We start from the raw sequence: 26910 nt of genomic DNA, 5'->3' as shown, positions 1-26910 counted from the left end.
GCACATCTTGTCTACCTTTACACCAAGTTTCCCATCTCCTGGACCATCAGTCTGGTCCAAGTCATCACCAGGTTCTGACTAGATTGATACAGAAGCCTCCAAAATGGTCAAGCTGCTTGCAGCCTTGGTCCCCGATAAGTAATATGGCAGCCAGCATGACCCTGTAAAAACCTAAGTCAGATCCTGTCTCTCCCTGCTCCCTCGCCCTGCAAGGCTCCCCAGTTCAGTTAGAACCCTGGCTCCTTATGCAGCATCTCGGTTCTAGAGGTCTGGTGTCTGTCTATCCCTCTGTCCTCATTGCTCACCCTCTGTCCCTCATCTCCAGTCACCCTGGTCTCCTTGCTGCTCCTCCGGTTCCTGCAGCAGCTCCAGCCCCAGACTTACCCGCGCACCTGGAACCATCTTCCCCAGAGAGTTGCCCTGTGCCCTCTGCCACCTTACTCAGAACCCAGTTTCAATATCACCTCCACAGAGAGGCCTTTCCTCACTATCTTATCTAAGACAGCACATCCTCCTGTGACGCGAGACCCCTCAACCTCCTTTGATTTTCTCTGTTGCACACACCACTCTCCGACACGAGGTAACATGCATCTGCTGGCTTGTTTGGGACCTGTCTGCCACACAAATGTAAGCGTCAAGAAGGTGGGCCTTTTGTCATTTTTACTCAAGCCTCTAGTTCTAGCACCTCCTACGGTACTTGGTACACAGCAGACCTTCAATAATATCAGTTAAATAAAGTTCTTAGGACAGGCAGCAAAAATTCCCCAATACTCTCTGCTATCCCCAATCTCTCTGTCCTAAGATATTCCTCAACAGGCACCAGCCAGTCTCCTTTCTCCTCCCAGGCACTTATCTGAAGGTGACAATTAAAAAGTGAAGAAGGCGTTAGCAGGAAACAGCCTATAGCCTTCTCCTGTTAGCTTAACAACCCCTAAGCTTTGCTGCCTTGGGCCTGAGGGGATGAGCACAGGCTTCTGGTGGGGGAGGGCGGGGAGCATCTGGAGGCTGCGGGCAGGAGGGCACAGCACCTGGAGAGCAGAGAGGGAGAGAGGTCGACCTCTGGGGTCAGAAATGAGGCTCCCCAACCCCTTCGCCTCCATCCGGGTCTAGGCTTAAGGAGGAAGTCTACAAATCCATAGTATCAGCAAGCACTGTCTATAAGATGAATAAACAACATTCACTGCAAAAAGGTGAATCACTGCTCTTCAGCTGAAGGCGGAGGACGTCATGATGAACAGAATACAAGCTTCTAACTAAAATCACCATCTTTTTGTCATTAATATTTCCTAAATCGATAAATATTCAAAGTGCAGCTATGATCATGATTGGGACGGAGGTCTGCCAAAAAATTTTCGATGTGTAAAAGAGACTCTTATACTCGAAATTAATTAATTAGTATACAAAGTAATACACTAATTAAAGTATTTATTCATTCACTTATTTATAGCCTCATTTATTCATTCGTCAGGAAATATTTATTTAGTGCCTAATAGGTACCAAGGACTAATTCAAGTGCCTAGATTTCTCCCAGAATTCCTACAGAAGACAAAACAAAACAATAGAAAGGACATAAATTCATTTATGGAGAAGATGCTATGTAAGTGCCAGAGACTGCACCAAGGGTTTCACCTGTATCACGTTGTCTGATCGTCACAACCACAATGTGAGGTGAAAAATATCATGTCTCCATTTGACAGGTGAGGAAACTGAGGTGCCACAAGGTTAAGGGACACCGCTTAAAGCACACGGGTGGCTAGTGAAGTAGGGAGGAGCTGCAGTTGGACCCCAGATTTGCTTGGTTCTTAACATTTGCCTTTCCACAGCCTCATGGATGCCACTCGTCCCTGCACCTGTCAATTCCTCCATAAGGCCTGGGCATGTGTTCTTACCTCCAGGTGTCACCTCTATTATTCTAAGCATCCTAGTCTACATCACTGAGGGGCGAACTAAGTAGACTGAATGGATGAACATACCCAAGTCCACCACCATCTCTGAAATACAAACAAGTACCTCTGTTCTACTAATAACCCTATCAGATGACATCACTTCCCTGCTTGAACCCCTCCAGCGATCCCATCACACTTAGATGCAATTCTAGGAGGCTGCACATGATCTGCCCTGCCTAGGTCTCCTCCTCATTTCCTGCTACTCTCCCCTGTCTTCATCTGCTTCAGCCATAGTGGCCTCCTATGTATTCCTCAAGCACGCAAGACATTTCTGGCCTTAAGGTGTTTATTGCTTCATCTTCCTGGAGCGCTTCTCCCTGATCTAAGCTTGGCTAGTCCTTCATTTTCTGTTCAGGTCTGATCAAATGTCACCACCTGATTAATACCACCCCAACCATTCTACGTAAAATGGCAACCTTCCATCCCTCTCTAACCTACTAATCCCAATTCATTTTTATGAAATGCCATTAGAACTATTCAATATTATATATTTATTTGTTCGTTGGATTTTTGGTTTCACGCACAAGAATATTAGCTGGGTGGGGGTAGGGACTTTTCCTACTGCAACATTCCAGCACCCAGATCAATGCTTAGCACACAGTAGATGAATAGTCAACATCTGTTGGGTGAATGAACACATGAATGCACACACACACACACGAAGAGGAAGAGCTGACTTTATATATGGTAGATGGCACTATGATTCTAGTTGGAGACGCCACAAAAGGCAGCATCCTCTGTCAGTGTTCTCAGTACCCTCCCCCACCCCCCCCCCCCAGGTTTAGACATCACAACAGATGCAAGGGAAAAATAATAGGAACTGAGGGTCCTTCCTTGGCAAATCACTATGACTCTTCTAGGTAAACTACCACAACAGATTACGTGCATGGGTCTTGGAAGCAGAAAGTTTCAAACCAACCTCGGTCACTGCATGACCTTGGACGAATTGCTCTGCAGGTTATTCAGATCCCCCTCAGTAAAATAAAGATGATACTAGCATCTAACTCAGGAATATTGCAAGACTCCACTCAGATGCTCCCTCCTCTGGCAGGTCTCCTCTGACCATCCACACCATTGTTGCCCCAATCCTGCTCTCATATGTTTGTGTTTATAAAACAATTGTCATCATAGAGCTTTTTTCTATATGAAAGTTATCTTTTTTCCTTTATTAAATTACTTGTATATTCTCTTGCTTCCCCCAACTGGAGGGTGAGATCCCCAGGGATCACACCCATCTTATTAACCTTGAGGATCCAGGTGACCAGAACACGACCTGGCACGTAGTAAGAACTCAAGAAATAACTGCCGCTTAAATGAATGACTGTAAAATTCATAAAGCACTTGGTAAAATGCCTGGCATATAATAAGCACTTAGGTAGTGGCAGATATCATTATTACTGCTGTTGTTATGTTTGTTGTTGCTGGTGCTATAATTACTATTCCTTGGGAAAGAAACAATTTTTTTTTTTGAGCTGGGGCAGGGCTCCAACCCATCCAGTATGAGTTTTCCTCAGAAAAGGCTAAAACACCACTCAGTGATTGTATTTCCAGTTTTAAAAATCAAAACGCATCCAAGTCTGATTTCTTTTGACCCTGAACCCCTGGTCCCATAATAATTGGCAGGTTCCTCATTTCCCTTCTGGTGTACATTTTTCATGGTCTGGTTATTTGGGGCAAAGATACACTAGCTCTGTTAGGTGTGGCCCCTAGCAGTATTAGTGCATTCTCTCAGCTCGGGACTCATAGCGTCCTTTCCAAAATCCTGAACCTTAAGAAGAACTATGATTACCCCCATCTTGTAGGTTGGAAAATGAGGAGATTTGAGCAGCTGGTCCAAGCATACACATCCAAAAAAGGAGACCTAAGGATTTGAACTTGGGTCAGTCTGACTCTTGAGCTCACATTCTTATTCTTTGAGTAAGGTTATCTCTCGAGCTTGCCCAGGGCCAGTTAAGTAGGGTGGCAGAGCTGTAACCAGAACCCAAGTCATTTCCTCCTATTCCACGGTTCCATCCACAGTCCAAAACCTAATCCCAAGGGAGAAAGCAAGAAGGGCACAGCTACAAACCCAACTTTCGAATAAAGGAAAATAGCTAAAGGCAATTCTGATATAAAACGTGCTTATATAGCTTTTCATTTTGGCATTTTTTCTGTACCAAGTGGTACCGAACACATAGAATAGATTTAACTCTTCTCTACAGCATCATCTTGGCCCAGAAGCTATTCATATCTCCCTGGGGTATAAGAGAGAGGCTTCTAAATACATAGAAAAGTCTACGGATCTGATTAATTGAAGTGATTTAAAGTCAGCCCCTTGCAGTTTATATAGAAATATGTATATCCTGCTGCTCCTGCTTACACAAATCTCCCCTACAGAAGACCTTGACCTTCTGTCTTCTTTTTGTATCTCCCGTGTCACCAATCACCAGATTTCATGGATTTTTCATGGCACAGAAAAACATTTAAGGAAGTTTCTTCTAGATTCATTACAAACACGATGGCCGCTGCCAACTCTCTTTTTATCTCATTCTGCAGTTTGTAACTATTTTCATTAAAAATAATAACGTGGGGACTTCCCTGGTGGCTCAGTGGTTAAGACTCCGCCTGCCAATGCAGGGGACACGGGTTCGAGCCCTGGTCTGGGAAGATCCCACATGCCACGGAGCAACCAAGCCCGTGTGCCACAACTACTGAGCTTGCGCTCTAGAGCCCACAAGCCGCAACTACTGAGCCTGTGTGCCACAACTACTGAAGCCCGTGCGCCTAGAGCCCGTGCTCCGCAACAAGAGAAGCCACCAGTGAAAAGCCCGCGCACCGCAACGAAGAGTAGCCCCCGCTCGCCGCAACTAGAGAAAGCCCACGCACAGCAACGAAGACACAACGCAGCCAAAAATAAATAAATAAAATTAAAAAACAACAGTAACTGTGTTCTGCCCACCTTAATATCTAAACTGTATAATTTCCATAGAAATGACTTAGATGTAGCTTGAAGAAGAAAGCTCAGGGGTGATTTCAGAGTATTCATTCAATTCTGAAAGCACTCAACTAATTAAGACCAGTGATCTTAATTTTTGTACTAAAGGAAACTGCAGCACGCTGGCTTTCTTAAAAAACCCACCTTAGCGCCTAGCAGCTTTACGGAAACATGAGGTTTTTCCTTTGGCATAAACGGACACTACAGCTTTTCAATTAAATTAGTCTTTGGAGAGAGATGCAGAAGAGCTAAAAAGCTCCTTAAAAATCTTCCCTGCTTCACTGCCTCTCCTGTGCCAGGGGGAAGATGTGCAGTTAAAGTGCAACGCTGTTTTCTTCTTACCCTGCTGAAACAAAGTTTTCGATCTTGAACCCTGAGCTGGCTGTGTTATAGATCTTGTTGAGGTTTTGCTTTTAGTTTTCAAGCCCATATTTGGTTTTCTAAAACTGTTTTTAAAAAGGGGATGCACATTACAACGTCCTATATTTTTGTACATCCAGAGAGAGCTTTGTTAGACCCTGCTTCAGGTTGGGTAGTAGTTATAGGGATATTGAAACTATTTTTTTAAATTAACACAAATGGAAAGGAAACTCTCATTTAGATGAGCAAAATTCAAGACAAATCCTTTCAAATATGATCCAGGTATTTTTTTCCCCCATGTAATTTCTCTAAGCTCATTATCTCTAAAACTTTTGCATTGTGCATTCCCTGTTGTTAAGCATAGCTAAATAATACTGATATATTAACAATAGGATTAGCTAGCCGTGCCTCCTGAATTTTAATTTCTAAAATTTTAAACAATTTTAGGCATCACTTTGGCATCACAAAATGTTTGAGAATGCCCAGAGGACATCTTTTTCTGCAGAGGAAACACAAAAGACCGAAAGAGGCAACAATTGGAAATTCCACATGGCTGTTTTAATGACTTTCGAATCCCTCCAAATTATTTAATCATTTCACGCATGGAATTTGCTTTGGAAACAAATATATCAGCAATTCCCACTTGCATCTGAGATTTCTTCTCTGTGTGGCTGTGTATGTATACAATATCTTTGGAAAGGACCTGAGTCCGACAGTTACCCTCTGGCAAAACGAGTAACACAAGTACGGCCACGGTGCTGAAGACACTCCAGATGCATGTCCAAGTTAGACGAGAATCCTCTGAGTTTGCAGACATCGCCCAGAAGTGGATATTTGGTCTCTAAAGTCTCTATTTTTTATTATCATTTCTTAAAGACCCAGTGTATCTTGAAACTGACTTTCAATGTTAAGCCTATCCTTTCTTCTGAAAAAAAGTTCCTAAAACAAGTGACTGACAGGTCAGTAGCAGGAAAAAAAAAAAAAAAGAAATTATAAATCCAGTGAAAACAGTATAGTATGCTAGAGGCCTGTAACTGTAGGGTGTTTTTTCTCCCTGCAATATCCAGGTAATCAAGCAAACACTTTCAACGAGCTATTTCTTATGTGGTTAGAATGACTAAGCTCCTTCATAATCGAAGAGCTGCTTGCCAAAGGTCACCCTCAGAAACAGAAGAATTTCTAACTTTAAATGGAACTCAGAAAACTTAAAATAATTTTAAACATACAAATTGTTACAAATTACTGAAAAATAGATTTAAAAAAACCCTCTTCCAGGGTGAAAAGGTTCTAGGACGATAGAAGGATGAGATCTCCCCGACACAGACCGTAGGGGAAGACATTCTGTATTTATCCCAACATTAGAAAATGAAAATAAATTTCTCCCAAAGAAATAAAAATAAAGCAGCATTGTCAACTTGTGAAGCAATAAAATTATTTGTGTGCCAAGCTTCTTTTAATATCACTGTGATTTTTTTTTATAAAAGTCTCTCAATTTGTTGTAATTAAATATGTAATGAAAAAGCACTGCTTCAGGGAAGCGATGCAAGACACTCTCTGTTAGTTTAATGCGTTTCCAACTGACTTTGCATCAAACGAAAATGATACTCTGTGTATGCCTGGTCTTAATATAGAATTTGTTAGGCAATTTTGTGTTTTTTAAGGGGGACTTGGGTGGACACACATACTGCCTTTGAAATAGTGGCTGAGTCTTCCCAGACCATGACATACTTAAATAAAATTGATGGTACAGATACAGTGATGGAAGGGAAGCACCACTCAGGACATTTAACTCGTGTCAGCTAATTACAGACCCGGCATAAACATGAACAGGGCCTAGGTTTTCTTCCTGGCTGATTTCCCTAAGCTCAGCTGCAGCGACGAGCAGAAGTGCATCATTTCAGTGGCCTTAAATAATGCCAGGCTCAGTGCCCCTTTAAAACCTGCTCGATTGAGAGTACAATCCCCAAGCCACTGGAAAGATAAATAGATCAACACAGGTATTATCCAGTTGGCGAAATTCCGTCAAATGAGTGAGAAGTCAGCTGGGATGAAATGAAAGCATAAGCCTCTGTTGGAGAATGTGACAAAAGGCAAGATGTTTCCAGGGACAGATCTGCTAAATATGCCTAGGAGTTATTTGTTGGGTGTGAAGGTTTCCCGAATGGTAGCAATAGAATTGAGGTGACTGGGAGAAAAATAAATGTAAGGTGGGAGAAAAATAAATGCAGGGTATTTCTGGGGAATGCTTCTACCCTCCTCAAAAGTCGCCTCTGATCTCCAACCCCCAAGCCTCAAGAAGATTTTCATTGTCGAGAACTTTCTCATGCCCCCTCTTCCTTACCTGGCTTCCACTAGAACTCCCTATCACTTGCAGTCTGCTGATTAGGGTTAATGTATTGTGTCCTGATATGGCAGATTAAAAATGAAATCAATAAATGCCTACAACAAATGGGCTTTTGAGATGTCCCATTCAATCTGGGTCTTTAAGGGTGAGGGGAGAGGAGGGAGAAGGAAATCATGAGGGGAGTGGGAAAAGGACCAGTTAAGCAATCAATTTCTATCCAAAACACTGTGTGGAGGATGTGATTTCAAGGTACCTGTCCTTTCTCTTTTCAGGGATCTGCCTTAAATAACAAGAATGGCCTGAACAGTTCACGCTGCTGAGCCCCTTTGGGGGTGGGGGTGTGTATTTATTTTTTCCATTAAAAATCATACTGTTTGGGTAAGTGAAGGGGTCTATAGCATGCGGTATTTAAATCTTCAAGATGGGAACTTGTCTTTCTGAAGTGTGCTTAAACAAAGTGAGAGTGCCAGGGTCGGGACTCCACCCCAATTCCTATTCTCTTGAACCCCATTCCACTTGCCAGTGAATTAAAGGTAAACTTCACCCTGAGCTGTCTGACCCCCCCTGCCCTGCTGGTTTACACTGCTGAAACCTTGCCCACTAATCCAGTCATTGTCATCAGGAGGTTGAAAAGGAGATCGCTCAGGTCACCTCTACACTCCACTGCAGTATTCCGAATTGTCCCTGCTGAATATGTTTCCCATGTAAATAACCTGTGCTATTAAGGTGCAAATTGCAACTTTTAAGTAATGATTGCTAATAGTCTAATGTTTACTGCCACACAAGGACATTCATGAAAACAAAATCTGCATTATTCATCTCCATATTAAATAAACAAAATAAATTGAGGGAGCTGTTCTCTCCTGCAAGACTCTCCTCAGATCTGGATTATCAAATAGCTTCTGAGAGTCAGCAAGAAGAAAACATTTAATCTCTTTGAGTAGGCAGGAGCAGACGCCTATAATTTATATATACATTAGATATTCATATGTATATGATGCCCAAAGATTTTGCGTCCTATTGCAATTGACTGGCATTATATAAAAACAAGAGTTCAGGATGGTGAAATAAAATATATATTACACATGCGTATGTACAGAGGCTGCGATAGATTGTAGAAAATAGAAGGGTTACAGTGTAAGTCTACAGTTTAAAATTTTTAACTACTCCACGTCTTGCAAAACAAAAACAAATCAAAACACTGTTCTGTTTTATTTTACCTTTCTGCCATCTTCTCTATCTTCCCTACAATGGATTGGGAGAAAAGACGCTGGTACAGAATCCTGCAATATTTTCAGGTAAAAGTAGATACGTTTGAGTGGTGAGTGAAATATACATCCAAGGAAGCAAGCACACACACTCATACATACACAAACCCCTGGGGTACTGCAGGCTGCTTTCTAAACTTTTTTCCTTGCCCGAAGTAATAGTATGGTAGAATAGCATAGCTTTAGAAAGCCAGGAAGAATGACATTTCGGAGGGAAATGTTCTGACTTAGCTGTTTCCTTAAAGAGAACTGCCTACCTCACAGCCCTTCCCTTACAGGAGGGAGAAATATAACCAATAAAGACTAACATCCCCCATCACTTATCATATCATCTCGCTCATTCTAACCGCATACCTGCTTTATTAGAAAGTTCCGTAATTGATTCCTTGAAACGTGGAACTTAAAACTAATAATGCAAAGGAATCAAATTGCCTCAAACAGTTCTTGGGAAAGAGAGTCTCAGTTCTGATTCACTCACAGGCTTTTTCGATGTTACATTATTCATTCATCAAGCTAGAAATCAAGCTTTCAACATCAGCCCGTGGGAATAATTACTTACAGTTGTGCATTGTTTAATTTTAAGCAGTGATAAAAGTTAGTATGGCCACAATCCTAGAACCCACCTTGTTCTTCTCCCTGCACGTTAACTGGCTAAAGAATCTCAAAGTGGCTAACTTTACTTGTGAATAACCACGTCAGCTAAAACAGAGTACAGCATCGATGACTTCAGGCGAAAGAAATATTACATGAAAGAATACCTGCTTTGGTAATATGTGAGTAAATAAATACCGTAAGAGGGGCTCCATTGTGTACAAAATGAATTATTCCCTTTCAGCTTGACAAGGGCTTCCACTTCTTCCAGTGAAAATAATAAAAGCCATGAAAACAAACACATAAAGACACCAGGAACACAATAGGCCAGAAAGCTGAAACTACAGTCAGAACTTTCTAACACACACATACACATACACACACTACAGTAAATAGATAAGCTAGCTCCAACAGACACCAGCTTAATGAAAAGGATCGAATTTAAATAATGTGATACAGCATTGTGTTACGTGCACCTGGATCCTCATTGATCAGAGCATAATTATAATCAAAGTAGTGCAGTTCTGAGCAATGCACTTTTTGTAATGAGCTGACCAAAGGAGACATGTCCAGTCATTCTGGTAATTTAAATTACTGCCTAGTTGTTGGCCTTTACCGGAACAACAGGGGGAAAAAAAGAGTAATTTTCAGGGCAGTATCACTTCTTGCTGGACTGTTGCCCAGGGTTCTCTTTTGGGACAACAATAAGGACGTTATCTCTAATAATCTAGCTATACTTAAATTTATGTTGCTAGAACTGAAAGAAGCAGGCTCAGTCTTCCTGAGTCTAAAAGGCCAGCGCACACCCCAGTGCTGTTCAGATTGCAAAGCAATCTAAGTTTTAAAAAATAAGTGAGCTAAATGTAGAAAAGGACAGGGGTAGGAGGAAGAAACTGTTTGCAAAAGAGGTAGCTAGAGTTGAAAAAAGAGCACCTCATTGACTAGGCAAGTTCTAAATAGATACGGTACTAAAAATACCTAAATTATTTTGCTCTTGGAAATACATGAATCAAAGCTTCGTAAATGATATTTCCCCATGCAATTTGAACCAATCTATACACGGTTACGGATCTGCACTCAGAAGGGAAGATAATTGTGGATATCTCAAAGCACATGTACTGCCATTCATGCTGGAATCAGGCCACGATGGAGGATGAGCTTGGTGGTCCAGCATGTTCAGATACAAACACCCACTTTGCCCAGATTTGTGACTAACTTTGGATTTGCTCTGAGGGTGGCTTTTCAAAGTTTATGAAAGTGTTCCACCGAACTTCTTCTCCCTAATGTTTCGCTAGAGTTGGAACAGAAGGAAATATTGTGGGGGGCTCTGCAGAAGACCCGCCTTAACTGATGCTGCCGAAAGCATGAGGGTAAAGACAGAAAGAAGGGGGAAAAAAACTTAAGCTTTTTGCTAAAGCCCGATTCAACTGAAGGACACAAAGAAATAAAAACGCCCACACTAAAAGCCAAACAAGATAATAATTGTGCATGTCTGGCTCTGAATCTAGAGGGCAAGGCTTGCGTCACTGGCACTCTGAGTTACCATGGTGAGTGATTTATTGATATATATCAAGAATGAATAGATCAAAGGCAGCGAGATGACAGGTGATCAATCAAATGTCAAATCAAAACTAGCAATCAAGTGGAAAGCTGACTTTTCAGTGGGTGGGTCTGGGAGGAGAAAAATGAACTTTCATATCACACTTCCGAGAAGCAAAACCCCAGCATACTATTAAAAAAGCAATTAAGCAACCCAAAAGGAAAAAAAAAAAATCCTTTACAAGATCTAATGTACTGATCCATTAACCTGTTCCTCTCTTTTTCTTTTTTCTTTTGGAGGAGGGGTGGTAAGTAAGAATTCAGATGGGATAGTTCCTACCATACAAATCAATTTACAAAGTTTGCAACTCACTCTGGGCAAAGAAAATCCAGAGCTGTTTCAATATTCAAGGGGCATTTTTCTTCCCCTTTTTTAAGAGAAGGGAGAGTGTTGATTAGATTTCCAAACGTGGATCCTCTTAGAAAACATATTCAAAGGTTCGTTTCCTGGGGTGGTTTTTTTCCACCTTGGTGATCAAAGCTAAACTCCTATGGCTCGCCCCAAAGTCAGCCTTGCAGCCTGGGGCTGGGGCACTGCTCACACTTCAGCGTCCCAAACCCCAGCCAGAGGAGACGCTGTCCCTCGAGGCCAGAAGCCACTGGCACTGACCACGCGGAGGGATGCGGGGGTGGAAGGACTGTCTCCCCACTCCGCACCCCAAATCCTCAACCCAACTTTGGCCCGAGAGGCAAGAAGCAGACTGGGAGAAAGTTAGGGGTGGGGTAGAGGGTGGAGGAAAAAAAGTTTAAGGAGGGAAGGCTTGGTGGGATAGCTTCCCCCAACACCCCCCATCAGAGCCTGGAAAGGGGAGGATTTGGGAGATTGGAGAAGGCGAGAGAGGATGGGGTATGAGCTGGGCGGAAAGGGGCACCCGGAGCGAACTCCCCCGAAAGCCGAGGCGGGTGGCGTCCTGGGGCACACGGGGCGAAGAGGGCGGGCGCGGAGCTCGGCGCACCGGGCAGCCCGGCCGGGCAGCCCCGAAGCGGAGCCGTTTCTCTTACCTGCCGCCCGCTTGGGTGCCTGCTGTTTCCTCCTTGGCATCGCTCTACTTCGCTCCAGTCCCACTTCTGGCGCCCCAGCCCCGAGCCGCGCGCGGGGGCCCGCGGTCTCTCTCGCCTCTCTGGGTCTCCTCCGCCTCCTGCCCGGTGGCTCCTAGGGCGTCACTCGGCCTCTGTCCCCCTGACGATCCCCCCTGCAACTCCTCCACCACGGGCCAGAGACCCCCCTCTCTGGGTGGCAGACACGGACGGCTGTGCCGGCTGGTTGAAAGTAGAGGTTGGTTCTGCCTTGTTTGTTTGTTTGTTTTGGATTTTTTTTTCCTCTCTCTTTCTCTCTTTTTGTTTTTGCTTTTTGGAATTTTTTTTTTTTGGTTTGTTTTTTTTTTTTTTTTTTTTTTTGGTGACTGTTGAGACACTTGATTTCTTTATTAAACATCCAAGACCGGGTTCGGATGGAAGGGACGAGGGACGCACACGCGCGCGTAAAGATAAGGAAAAAAAAAAAAAAAGGCAATCCTGGGAAGGTAGTGGTTTCTTCTTCTTTTTCTTCTTCCTTCCCCTCTTTCCCTCCTCCTCCTCCTCCTCTTCCTCCTCCTCCTCGCCGATCTCTATGGCGGATTCGCGCTGGGGGCAGAGAGATCACTCACTGTAGGTTTGCGGCTGCTGTCGGATCCCCGTCTGTGAGTGATATGCTAGAGGACAGGAGCGGGTTTGGGAAAGACAGAAAATCTGGAATTCACACACACACACACACACACACTCACACACACTCACACGCACGCACGCACTCTCGCTTCCTCTCGCACACACTCACACCCCCCACATATGCACACACACACACACACGCACACGCACACGCTCTCACACACACACAAGACAGGGCGAGGCGATGCCAGCAAACATCGATCCCGCGGAACAAACTCAACATTAACAAACTCCTCCTCCTCCTCCTCTCCCCGCGACCTGATGACAGGGAGAAATTTACTCCCCAGCCGCAGAACGCCGGGCAGAGGGAGTCTATTAAAGGGACAGTGTCCCGCCGGGGAGCAGGGCTGGGGGCGGGGAGCCGGGCGTGCCACCGGGGCTGGCTCCGCCGTGCGCCCTCTTCTCTGGTGCGGCGACGCGCCACCCCCCTTCCACCACGCCCCCCCCACCCCGGGCTCGGGGACACCCCTTGGGGGAGGCGTGAGAAGGGAGGGGATTTGGAAGAAAGGGGACGGGGTGATGGCAGGAGACGCAGGGGGCCAGGTGAGCTGAGCCGCAGGTACCATTAACAGGACCATTAACCATATTAGGAGCATGAGAACTTATGTTCCTTTCGGGCAGGGAAGGGGGTGGGCACCCTGGAGTGATGACCACCATCCTCTAAATCTCTTAATCTAACCACAGAGATGTCCTCCCCACCCCCTTAAATTTAATGCCCTTGCCTCTCCCACCTTCCTGCTAGTCCCTGGACGGTCATAAAAACAAGAATCTCCCATCTGTCTCCTTGATAGTTTAATCACATAGTCCTCTTTTTGTCTTGTTTAAATAATATTTATTGAGCACCTACTATGTGCCTATTCTGGAGACACAGCAGCCATACAGAAAGGGAAGATCCTGGCCCTCTCAGTGTTTGTGTTCTAATGGGGAGCAGACAAGTCGCCCCCAGATACCCAGTCTTTGCTTAAATGTCACCTTCTCCCAGAGGCCAACCTTACTTAGAGTTTCACACACACATCTCCACTCCCCATTCCATTTCTCTATTTTATTTTTCTCTACTGGGCTTACCAATGTCACACATATTATCACGTGTATTATATACAGTTTTCTATTTTTATTGTCCAAATTTCCCCTGTAGAATATAAGTTCTGTTGGGAGGAGGGGTTTTATATTCCCAGTGATGGCAAAGATCACAACATGTAGTAGGTGCCCAGTAAAATATTTGAATGAATGAAAAGCAAACCAGTAAGATAATTTCAGAGTGAAAAGCTCCAAGAATTTGTTACAAGAGGGTTCTGTGACAGTGTCCGAAAGAGGGGGTAGCTCTAGCCTCCATGCAGGAGATGTCATTTGAGCCAACATGTGACAATAGAGCCCTGATATGGGCCAGGTACCTTTTGAGCTGCTGGGGACAGGCTGAACATGGACCCTGCCCTCAAGGGACTCTTGTTCCAGTGGGAGAGACAATTAAAGGGGCAAGTGAGGCCTGCTGGGACAGGGGTTGTACTTAGAAGCGGGGGCCATTAACCTGGACTTGGAGGAACGGAGGATGCTTAGTTACCAGGTAGGGCTTCCTGGGAAAAGTCAAGTCAAAGCTGAGTCCTAAATATGGAGGAGTTAGGCAACAAGGGAACTCTGACAGCATGTCCCGAGAATAAAAAGCCAGGCATTGTCTAAGTCTTTCCAAGGGCTTCTCCTTCCTGCATTAAAATGCCCTGAGGCCCTTGTTAAATGCACATTCTTAGGCCTTACTCTAGAAGAAAATGTTCTAACCCTGGCACTATTGACCTTTTGAGGCCGTAATTCTTTGCTATGGAGGCCACTGGTGCATTGTAGGATGTTTAGCAGCATGTCTGGTCTCTACCCACTAGATGCCAGACTCTTCCACCCTAGTTTTGTCAACCAAAATTGTATCCAGACGTTGCCCAAAGTCACCCAGGAGGTAAAGTCACACCTAGATCTCCTAATCAGAACCTTCTAGGGCCCATTGCCCTTGACCTTCTAAGTCAGAAACTTCTGGATAAGGGCTTTGGAATCTGCATTTTGACCAAACAACTCCCAACCCCACAGGTGAATCTCCTGCTCATTCCAGTTTAAAAACTTCTGCTAAAAAAGCCCTTGTTGTTCTGGAATCAGACCTACCCCAGATTGCTAACTATAGAGCCAACTCAGGCTTAGATATTAAAGTAATAATTACAATAATTTAGGAGTTCAAGGGGTGACATTGTTACTGTGGTCACTGTGATGGGCTTCACCAGTGCCCACTCCTCACTCCCGCCCCCTGCCATGTACTCACTGCACACGAGGCCTGACCTGTACGATCTGTGGTGCCTTCTGCCTACAACCTACCTGTCACTTTTGCCCTCGCTCATGGGGAATTACCAAGGGTGACCCGTCCCACAGATATTTTTCTAAACAGTTCTTTTGGGCCACAGGAAACTTTGTCCATCCTACCAGTCAGCTGCAAGATGTTACTGTCACTCTTTGCAAAGTGCTGTTAAATCATTTTTAACATCCCTGCACAGGGGCAAATGCTCATTTCTCCCTCTCACGTATATGGTACAAATTGTTAATTCACTCACCCTAAATCACCCAGGCAGCCTCCACCCATTACCAGCCCCACCCAATCCCAGCCTAGTCCTTAGGCAATGAGGCAGAGAAAACCCCACTTCATAGTTGGCTACGTCAGCAAAAGGGGCATTAGTACTAATTAATTCTAATTACCCAATACACCTTTATGGAGCTCTGTGATAGGAACCATAGCTTATTGAGTGAAAACCCCACAGTCCTGTCATTAAGGAACCACAGTTATAGGATCAGGAGGTACAGAATTAGGCCTGGACAGAAAGAAGACCAAGATTGCAGTAAGCTCACCTTGAATCTGCCATATTCTGCAGAAGCCCTATGCCCGTTGATTTGGCCTTTGCATTCCATTCAATCATTTAACAAATATCTACTGTGTTAGGTGCCAGGTATTGCCCTGAGCACAGGAGATGCTAGAATGCATAAGATAGGATCCTTGCCTTCAGAAAACATCTGTAAAATGACATCCAAGAGACTGGGAACTAGGAAAGAGGGAGTTCAGGAGCTGGACCCAGCCTTGGAGTAAATCAGGAGGGAAACAGGCAGGAGGAGTTGACTCTGTGCTACAGAATCTCTCCTAGCTGCTCTCCAGGGTTCTTGAATTTTACCTCCACTCTTGCCTCTTTCTCAATAGCTGGTTATATAGTCGGGGACAGGGAGCTCACAATATCTTCTGCAAAACTTTCTTTTAGCTGGCTATGAACTCATTCTTGGGCCCACACTTCTAGAGTGTTCTTTCATTAATTTGTGTTTTTTCCTACTGCTACTACTGTAGAGTATATAGCTTGGTTATCAACAAAGATTTTGGCTACCCCAGTGGGTGCATAACACAGTGGTACCCAGATGTCATTCAGTGGTGTAGACATAACATTGAAAAATGTTGAATCACATAGTGAAAAGGTTGTTATTCCCTTTCATTCTGAGGAAGTGTCCGTTTGGTGCTAGTATGTCTTTTGTGCCTATCACTTGCTAACTTTTATTTTCATCCAAGAAACCACAGATGTCTGACTCAGAAGCTTAGGAGAGGCAAGAATACCTGGCTAGACTTTTTTTTTTTTTCTAAAGGCAGACTGCCACGTGCAGCGCCTCATTTGGATGTGTCTGCAGTCTTGGAAGCTTGACTACCCTACGTTCTCCTACAAATGGACCTTGAGAGCTTGTTTGGAGGTTCTAGCAGGGGAGCGCAGCTGCTCGTATACCCTTGACCGAAGAAAGGTCCTCCTCTATCGGGGAAGGTCGTCCTCTTCGACCGAGCGCGCAGCTTAGGGAGGGACGCACATGGAGTGGTGAGGGAGGAAGGGGACACCTGCCTCTGGCTAGACTTTAAAAAAAATTTTTTTTTTATTGAATTCACTTTGTTTACCTCTATCTTAGAGAAAGATACTGCTCTCCATTTATGGTAGCAATCCATTTATGGTAGCAATCTAAAGTTTAATATAATTCATGGGTTTTAAAAATAAATATACTTAAGGAACAACAGAGAATAAATAGTGGTTCAGGTGGGATGTGAAGATGGCAAAATGTGAGGAAGGTGGTATGGGCATGTCTAGAATTTGTAAAATACTAAACCACAGACTCTGGCACTTTCGGAAACTTCTTCCAAGAGTTGGTGGCTTGGAATAACGCTATGTTTAAGTCTCCAGGGAACTTAGCATCCTAGGATCCAACCCTCAAACTCTGGGATGTGTAAAGGCATGAGCTGATTGGAATGACTCAACCATACCTTCCAGAACACTTATTCCCACACTGGCTCAACATCAAAATCACCCGGGGATTTTTTTGGTAAGATAGAGAAGCACAGGCCCCACCCCAGACTTACTAAATTAGATCCCAGGGTGGAGCCAGAAAATCGGAAATTTTGTAAGTTCTCAGGTGATTCTGGTAAGGTGCCAGGCACTGGAACCTTCCCTGGGCAAGGGTTGAATTTTGTAACAAGTGAATCAAGTTAGTAGAAGTTGCTGCATGCGAGGGACAGGCAGGGCATCTATTCTTGGATTCACTCAAAAGGGTGGTTGAGGAGCCTTTTCAATGCACCCACAGTGGCCCATGAATGCCCCATTAAAGCACATATCTATTGTATTATATTTTTGGCGGGGGTGTAGTTTGCCTGTCTTACTGCCGGACTGCAGCCCAACGCAATTAAAGCAAATATTCTCCGAGTGCCTACCTTACGCTAGTCACTGCCCTGATTGCTGGACACCGGGGCAGCCTGTGAAATTCTTGAGCGTCTTAGTTTCTGTCATGTCTCCCATACAAGTTTCAGGGCTTTTGCATTTACTCTTCCCTCCAGCAAGATTCCTCCCCCCAGATCCGTTTTTCCTCTTTACTCTCAACTCCAACATCACTTCCTTCTGCCCACCCTATCTGTCCCACTCTTTCTCTCATCCTTCATGGCACTTAAACCACATGTAAGTGATTTCATGTACTTGCCTCTTTATTTTCTGTCTCCCCTAATTAAAACATAAGTTCTATCACCTATATGTCTCCAAGTCCAGTGCAGGATTGGTGTTCAGTAAAAATTTGTGGAATGATTGAATACCGAGCTAAGCATACTTGCAAGGAAGGATAAACTTTAGAAATATCTTAGGGCTTTTGTTAGATAGGGCTGTACAGCGTTTCAGCCTGTGTGCCTCTTTCCAGTTGATGCTGTCCTCCCCTCCCCAACTTCCCTCCCTCTTTTCTCTTCCCTCTCTCTTACCTATTGCCTCCTTCAGATCCTCCCTTAATTACTGCCTCTTTCAGGAAGCCTTCCAGGGTGGATCCCATGTGATTCAAACTTCTCTAGTCCATATCTTCCCCAAACAAAGAGACTCAATGTAGAGTATGACTCCAAATATATGAGCATACAGGCAGACAGAACTCATCTTGAATATCAGGTAGGTTACCTTTGACAGTGGGTATGAGGAGCTTCTGAGGGGCTGGTATTGTTCATAACTGGGGTGCTGGTTATGCTAGTGTGTTCAGTCTGTGAAAATTAATTCAGCAGCATGCTTTTGATTTGTGCACTTCCTTATCTGTACATAATGCTTCAATTAAAAAAAGCAGTGTTCTCAAACTTTGCTGCATATTATAATCAACTGGGGTGATTTTAAAAATCCCAATGCCCGGGTCTTACCCCAGACTCATTACATCAGTCTGTGAGGGCGGGATCCAGCCATCAGTATTTTTTAAAGCCCCCAGATGATTCCAATATGCCGCCAAGTTTGAGAGCCAGTGTACCATACGATTTTGCCCTTGAGGATATAATTCATTGCCTTCCTCTTCTGTCATTTAACTCATTCAGGATATCTCTCTTCCAGTAACTGTTCTGTGAAAACTTTAAGGTAGCAATCTCTGGTTATTTCCTACCCTCCCATGACACCTGGTACAGCATCACGCTGAAGGGGAGAACTGGACAAGAGGACATGCCAGATGGATGGTGGAGAGTGACAGCAAGAGTAAAGCAGGGTGTTGTGACAGAGTGCAGGGGGCAGGGTCCACACAGGGTGGGGGTCATGGAAAGCCTTTCTGAGAAGATAACATTTAAACTGAGATCTGGAAGACACAAAGCAGCGAACCAGGAGCCAAAGCCTGAAATTGGAAGAGATTTCTCTGCTTCTAAAACACAAAAATGCAGCTGCCAGGTCCCAGGTTGAGAGAGCCAGCCAGCCAGCCAGCCCGGGGAAAGGGGAGCAGAAAGGAGGCAAGAGAGGTGAGTCATGGTGGGCGGGGGGGGGGGGGGGGGGAGTGTGCACATCATTGGTCATAATATGGAGTTTGAATTTTCTCCTTTCAGCCATTGATAAATGCTAATTAATTCATTTCTTTACATCCCGAAACACCTAGTCCATTAGACTGGGTTTGCTCAACCAACACAGAAGACACTATGTCTTATTGTACTGGGTGGAAATTTGCTCCCTGAAAACAGTTAAGGTGGATGACAAAGTTTGGGGATGCTCGGGCATTGGCAAGCTTGCTTCTGTGAATAAATCCTCCAAAAGTCATTAGCTTCTCTTTTTTTAAGAACTATTTTGATGTGGTTAGGTGTAGCGCTTTGCAACAGCAATTAAGCATGATGTGTATTTTAAACAGGACAACTGCTGAGTGGGAAGGCTGGGGTATAGGAGCTGCTTGATTGAACATATATCACATTTTCCTTGGAGGTGACTACTTGCAGTTGGTGACAGTGTTTTGCTGCTGCTGAAGAATCCCGACCACGTCGCTGGCCCAGTAATCCATTGCTCAACTTCATTAACCACAGGAAGACATTAAGTGAATGTAAGGACCGGAACAGCCTGGAAACCATGTGACAAGCAGCCTTTAAGTTCTGGGCTCCGGTATATTTTATGCCACCTCAACTGTGCATCAAGCTCTCCTCCCTGGACTCATTAGAACTGTGTGCCCAAACGTACCCCTCAACTTTCAGAAGCAAATAGAGTATGATATAATTTGCTCTGAGAACACCTTTCTGTCTTATCAGGGAGCATGTCTTATCTATTATGATTAGGCATTAAGCGTCCTATTGTCCTGAAAATTTCATGAGATTCTACCCCTGCTTGCTAGGATTATGCCAAAGTGACTTGTCCTGGATGCTGTGTTTGCCCATCAATACAGCTTGTCTTTTCTGCTTAACTATTGCTGGGAAGGCCAACACAGCTAAGGAACCCACAGACGTAAAGTGGTTGAATAGTTCGGGACTGTTGCAAATCCTCTTGTGTGTCTTGAAGGTTTGCGTGTCTTGCTTTTGGTTCCCCAAGAAGCACACGCCCCAAGATAAAGATTTGAGAGCAAGTAGTTTATTTGGGAGATTATCCTGGAAAACTCCAGTAGGGAAGTGGGGGAGTGAATAAAGAAAAAGGTTGCAGGCAATAGGGGTGTGTTACCAAGCAGGTTATCACAGCGGGCAATTGCAACTTAATCCCGCTGGGGGAACGCTGGGAGTCAGTGTAGATTATGCACTTCTGAGATATCCCTTCTGAAGTATGAGAGAGCTGGGGTATCCATCTACATTCCATCCTGAGAGCTGGGATGAGGGCCTCTCCTGGCCTTCCCTGCAGGCAAAGAGCCACGGGTGCTGGCAGTTAAAGCGGAGTGTGGAGAAGTGGGCCGAGTACCAGGCGATGTCTGTTGCATTGGAATCCCCCAAACTGGGAGCTTCACATGGTCAAGGACCAAGACTGTCTCTTATTCATTGCAATGTCTCCACTTAGCCTAGTGCCAGGTACACAGCAGAACTTCAATAAACAGCAGACCTTCAATAACGATCTAGCGAAGGCCCAGTGTATTTGAAAGCTTCACACGATGCCTCTTTTAGTTGCTCCCTCTGTTTTAGTGCTATTGTTTATAATGTATTTAGTGCTTAGAAGTCTTTTTTTTTTCTTTTTAATTTTAGCTGTTACATTCTGTGCAAATGGATTGCAATTTGAAGTCCACAGTTCCTATGGTAAGAATTTTGGTAGGAACTTTATAAATTTATTTATTTATTTATTTTTGCTGTGTTGGGTCTTCGTTTCTGTGCGAGGGCTTTCTCTAGTTGCGGCGAGCGGGGGCCACTCTTCATCGCGGTGCGCGGGCCTCTCACTATCGCGGCCTCTGTTGTTGCGGAGCACAGGCTCCAGATGCGCAGGCTCAGTAGTTGTGGCTCACGGGCCCAGTTGCTCCGCGGCATGTGGGATCTTCCCAGACCAGGGCTCGAACCCGTGTCCCCTGCATTGGCAGGCTGATTCTCAACCATTGCGCCACCCGGGAAGCCCAGAAGTCTTTTTCATTCGCTGATTTTGTCAGTGTTCTCTCTCCCCACAAGTATGCTCACCAGGGCAGGGGTCTCTCTCCTTGTTATATGTCTAGTAGGGGCATAGAGTAGAGTTCTCATTATTACCATAGCTCAAGCTTTTAAACAAGATGAAAGACGTGATCCAACACTTAAGTGTGTTCTTAAGCATAAGACGGGAGCAGAACATTTGAAATTAGGATTGTCCATAGAAAATACAGGACACAGAATCACTGTGTGCTGCCCAGGTAGGCACTAGGAAAGAAAGGTAAATGTAGGTTTGATGTCAGACAGACCTACATTTACTATTTACTAAGACTATAACCTTGGGCAAGTTATTTAGCCTCTCCGAACCTCAGTTTTCCTATCTGTAAAATGGGCATAATTACACCACCAATTCCATTAGGGGCTCAGAGAGGATTATGTGACCAAACATAACATACTTAGCACAATACCTGACACGTAGAAAGTACTCCCACATTTTTAGCTTTTTCATTCTTTTTCTAGCATTTGTTGATTGACTATTGTTTACAGAGTGCTTTCAGCTGTACCTGAGGTTTAATCTAATCTGTACTAAAGGATAAAACTCAATCAGCTCAATCCTCTAATTTGCAAGGGCACCAATGGACAGAAGCCAATCGGGGAAGCTCAGATGCTCATGCAGAAAGTACAAAGGCGGCAGGGCACAGGTCCCAGCCATGGGCAGCAGAGAGCTCCTGCCAGTGCCCTCTTCTCCCCTCAGCGTATCCTCTTTTCCCACTAAGGTTCATGAAGCACCTGCTCCATGCCAGGCCCTGGCTTGGGTGCTGGGGACGCAGCGGGGGAAAAAAGGTCCTGCCTGGTTCTTAGGGAACTTAAACATCTAGGGAAAGACAGGGAAATTAAACAAATGGTAATAATAGTAGTTAACATTTACAAAGCACTTGGTGCCACAAGCTATGCTAAGCACTTTAAAACATGAACTTACTAATCCTCAGAACAATTCGACGAGATAAATTGCTTTTGTTGTCCCCATTTTACATGCGAAGAAACTGAGGCACAGAGAGGTTAGATAACTTACCCAAGGCTATGGAGACAGCCAGTGGGGAAGTCTGGATTCAGACCCTCCCGATCTGGCTCTAGCTGGTATACTCAGCCACCAGGCATCACTCCCTCCGGTAATGCTGCAGCCACGCGGACTTTCGCATCACAGAATGTCTAGCTACCGCATTGCTTTTCCCTGTTTATACTCCGCAGCGTAACAATTCTTAAATTTTAACCTGTGTATTGTCTCCTACAAAGTTAAAATAGATTCCTGGGCTCCATCTCGAGAAATTCGGATATAGTAGGTCTGGGGTGGGGTCTGAGAAGGTGTATTTCTAACAAGATACTGTGAATTCACAGACCACATTTTGAGTTGCAGGGTTCCAACAGGGGTGCTTTTTCCTCCCAGGGGACACTTCACAATGTCTGGAGATGTTTTTGATTGTCACGATTCAGGGGTGTGCTACTTACTGGCTTCTAGCGGGTAGAGGCCAGAGATGCTGGCAAACATCCTATAGTGCACAGGAAAGGCCCTTGCAAACAAAGACTGATCTATCCCCAAATGTTAATAAGGGCCAGGTTTGAGAACCCCAGGGTAGAGCATGGCCTCGCCAACTTTAATGTATAAAGGAATCATCTGGGGATCTGGCTTCAAATGCGGGTTCTGATCAAGTGGGTGGAGAGTGCCTGGGACGCTGCGTCTCTAAGAAGCTCGAACGGATGACGCGATGCTTCTGCTCCGGGGACCACACTTCGAGCAACAGAAGCTAGAATATGTCCTGCACAAGCACAGGTCTTGAATCAAGGCTCAGGGCGCAATGAACTCCTAAGAAATAAAACCCAGACACCATCCTGAATTAGTTCAGAACCAAAGGAACTGAGTTTCCATAATCCTCCTTCAACTTCCACTGTAGCAAGTTTTGCTCTTAAAGAAGGTACAGGGAGGCAGAGGGGCTCAGAGAGAGGAAATCTCTGTTCCTCTCCTGGACGCAGTTAGGGGCCGATTTAAAACGAGGAAGGACAGAACTTGGTCAGAACTGCTTTCCTTCAGTTCTGAAACATCAAGTAGAGCATATTGTTGCCTGGAATTGTGGCTTCTTTCCAAGAGCTGCACACTGCATCTGCCTGACTTTCAGGTCTGCAAATGCGAGATGAAAAAGTGGCCGTTCTTTAAAATGGTTGCTCTCTTGGGAAAGGGGTCTGGGGGAAAATGGACTCTCTGCGCCCAGCCCTCCAGAGATAGCACCTCGGCCCTCGTGATAAACGGCAGCGTTAACAAGGTTTGGTTGAGAGGGGACCTACAGATTTATGACTTCCTGTCTCCGCCAGCAGATGTCATTACGGCTGACAGAGCAGAAGGCCTTTCAAGAGCTAGCTGGGGTGGAGCTAAGAAGAGGGGAAAAAAATTAAATAAAAGGCAGAAGACAAAAGTAGTGTTTGCTCAGTGGTGCTATTGTTGATACTGTCATTTTAGGGACACAGGGAAGTTTTACATTAAACCGAACATCTTATAATATCTTTGAGGTCCAGCTTCGAAGATTTAGGCAGGAACTCTCAAATGAAGGACAAACTCATTAGCTTCACTTAGATAAGAAAACCTGCAGGGTTTTGTTCCTAGCCTATTTGTACCTTAAAAGTTCTCTGGGAAGAAGCGAACGCTGCACTGAATAAACATATATTTTACTCTGGAACATCATTTGATGGGTGTTTAAATATATTTATTTTACAAATTCAGCAGCCTGTTCTGAAATTCCTTTGATATACATAAAATTTTACCCATTTTTAAATTGTTTTATAGGGTGTCAGTATTTTATGGGCCAGATTTTTTGTGGTATTGAAAAATGATATAAATTTTGCATTTATCATTGGGCCCCCAAACCCATATTAATAAGTACCGCTGCTTATTACTTACTTAACAATAATTACAGGTCAGATTTCCACATTTCCTCTTTCTAATCCTCACCTGAAGATATACCTTCTGTAGGTAAAGGAAGCATTTTTTTTTTTCCTAGCTGATTCTCTCATCTAATGGATACTTGAATGTATTCTGTGGGCTCAGGTAATCAGTGCCTCAAAGTGTGACCCAGGGCTTCCCTGGTGGCGCAGTGGCAGAGAATCTGCCTGCTAATGCAGGGGACACGGGTTCGAGCCCTGGTCTGGGAGGATCCCACATGCCGCGGAGCAACTACTGAGCCCGTGAACCACAACCACTGAGCCTGCGCGTCTGGAGCTGTGCTCCGCAATGGGAGAGGCCGCGACAGTGAGAGGCCCGCGCACCGCGATGAAGAGTGGCCCCCGCTCGCCACAACTGGAGAAAGCCCTCGCACAGAAACGAAGACCCAACACAGCCAAAAATAAAAAAAAAAAAAAAAAAAAAAAAGTGTGACCCAAAAGGAACAACTCTGGTGACAGATGCTAGGCTGTCTTTAGTCCTGTCATCAGCAAATTATCCCCCATCAGGACCACACAACCAGTGTGCCTGGGCAGAAATAAAGAATCATGGAGACCTTCATGGAAGACGGCTACAAGGGCCTCTTATAAAATGAACTCATTTCGAGCCAAAACTTGATCCAGAGACTTCTTCTATAATTAATCAATAGCTATGATGTTAATGCATATGTGGTAGTGCGTATCTGATTTTTGCAATGACACTGTAGGTATGAAAATGGCCACCCCATAGTCCCTTTTGCAAACCACTCTGGAGTGGCAGTATGGTGGTCTGCTTAAAACCCGGGCTCTGGAGACTCATTCTCTGAATTCTTTTTCTGGCTCTTTCACTCACTACCTGTGTTATTCTGGGCAAGTTACTTAAGCTGTTTTGTCACCTGTAAAAGATGGACAATAATAGCACCATTGTCTTACCATTTTTTTAAACAAAGATCAAATGCAATGATCATGAAGTGATTAGCCAAGTGCCTGGCCCAGGGTAGGAGTTCACTAAATTAGCTATTGTTGTAATGATTAATGTTAAAATACATTCCCTCTTCACTATTTCTCAGGTAGATGTGCAGAGACATAGACTAATTCATTGGCCACCCAGAAAAGAAATCCAGTAGTAACAAAATAACAATAACGTTGATTGTAGCTGTCATGTATTGAGTGCATACGAAGCGCCAGACACTGTGCTAAGTGCTTTACGTGCAAAGCCTATTGATTTTAATCCTTAAAACAACCTTATGAGGACAAGTTAGATTACTCCCATTTTACATATAAGGAGACTCAGATTGAATAGTTTAAGCCAGTGGTTCTCAATGGTTTGGTGTGCATCAGAATTACCTGTAGGGCTTGTTAAAACACAGATTGCTGACTCCTTTCCCTAGAGTATCTGATTCAGTAGGTTTGGGGCGGGGGCCCCAAGATTTTCATTCAAAAAATTCCCAGGTGATGTTGCTGCTGATCTGGGGACCACATTTGAGAACACTGGTTTCAGTAACTTGTTCAAGGTTACATACACAGTGAGTATGGCAGAGTGGATTTTCAAATTTAAAAATCTGAATATTTAAAAAATGTATTCTTAACAGATATCTATATTACTTAAAAGTTCCTTACATCGAACTTTTGAATTAATGGTTGATGGTTGAATTCACAGAGCATAATGTTCAGATAACTACTTGTTTGAATTAAACATTCTCTTCCATGATGCTCCTCATGGTGCAAAATAGTTTGCAATTCCCTAGAAGGGGAAAATTTCAGGAATATTTTCAAAAGGAGCAGTCCTTATACCATCCCCACACAACCACTGTTGAGATCCACAGCAGTCCTGCTGGGGTAGAAGAGAATGCAAGGCCTGTGACCCACCCCAGCTGGAGAATTCATTAGAAGTTCCAAGATGGAGCCCAGCTGAGCAAGCTACACCTGGATGCCACCTGTTTCTGAAAGACACTGTATTTCCTCTTTCCCCAGCCTGGAAGGGATCTCAAAACACAGCCCACTGGACACCCAAGGGCCCTGGAGATGTCTCCATTGAATGTCTAAGGTCTAGATTTCTCCACAGTCCAGGGGAGCCTCTTAAAACCAGTCAGCCCAGGGGACCACTGGTATAAGCTGCACTGTGGAATCAGAACAGGGACGTGCTCTGGCCCACACTGCAGGGTTTGGGAACGTAGGAGAGAGACCTCAAGAAGCGCCTGGTCAGAGATGTGAACGGAGACAAAGGACTGAAGGTGGAGAGCCAGGATAAAATCCTAAGTCCCTTAGTGGGCACAGTAATGCAACAAAAGGTCATTAGTATCTTCCTCATTTCGCTGCAATTGAAAAGAACTGGAATTCAAATACATAGACAAGATGCACTTCAAGAAATGGAAGCACTCAAGGACTTGAGAAAACAGATGAACTGAGGAAAACAAGTAGTGCCATTGACAGAGGCAGAAGATGGTTACTGGAAGATCGGGAATTCCTATTGCCATGATCGGGAAGGAAGAATAGAGAAGACCTTGGACTTGCTTTCAGGAGACTGGGATTCTACTGCTAGCTCTGTAGAGAGTAGATCAGCTGGTCCTTGAGGACCCTTCCTTTCTGACATAGGAAGATGCTATTTATTCATATATTCACCCATTCATTCATTCATTCAACAAATATTTGCTGAGCACGTATTATGGACCAGGGGATGTTAGAGACTGGCCTGTGCTCTTTTTTTTCTGGCAGCACCTGCTGAAGCTTAATGCTCATTCTGGTTGTATGACCTTGGGACTTGCACTCAACTCTGGACCAATCACTAAAGTCAGGGGGATGGAATATTGCTGAACCCGGGACAGATGCTCTCTTTGAGGGTA

General features: G+C 44.4%; 1 protein-coding gene across 1 annotated transcript in view; it reads right to left on the bottom strand.

Annotated features, from left to right (window-relative positions):
* The window catches only part of TSHZ2 (teashirt zinc finger homeobox 2), a 265389-nt gene extending 253169 nt beyond the window's left edge, over positions 1 to 12220 (bottom strand). The window contains exon 1 of the mRNA XM_007185282.3: positions 12085 to 12220. Within this exon, the coding sequence (XP_007185344.2) occupies positions 12085 to 12124 (40 nt within the window). The 5' untranslated portion in view covers positions 12125 to 12220. The remainder of the gene's footprint in view (positions 1 to 12084) is intronic.
* Between the last annotated feature and the right edge of the window lie 14690 nt (positions 12221 to 26910).

The sequence above is a fragment of the Balaenoptera acutorostrata genome, chromosome 15, assembly GCF_949987535.1.
Source record: "Balaenoptera acutorostrata chromosome 15, mBalAcu1.1, whole genome shotgun sequence".
Taxonomy (NCBI): domain Eukaryota; kingdom Metazoa; phylum Chordata; class Mammalia; order Artiodactyla; family Balaenopteridae; genus Balaenoptera; species Balaenoptera acutorostrata.
Note: the sequence above shows the minus strand (reverse complement) of the source record. Positions and strands in the feature narration are given on the sequence as shown.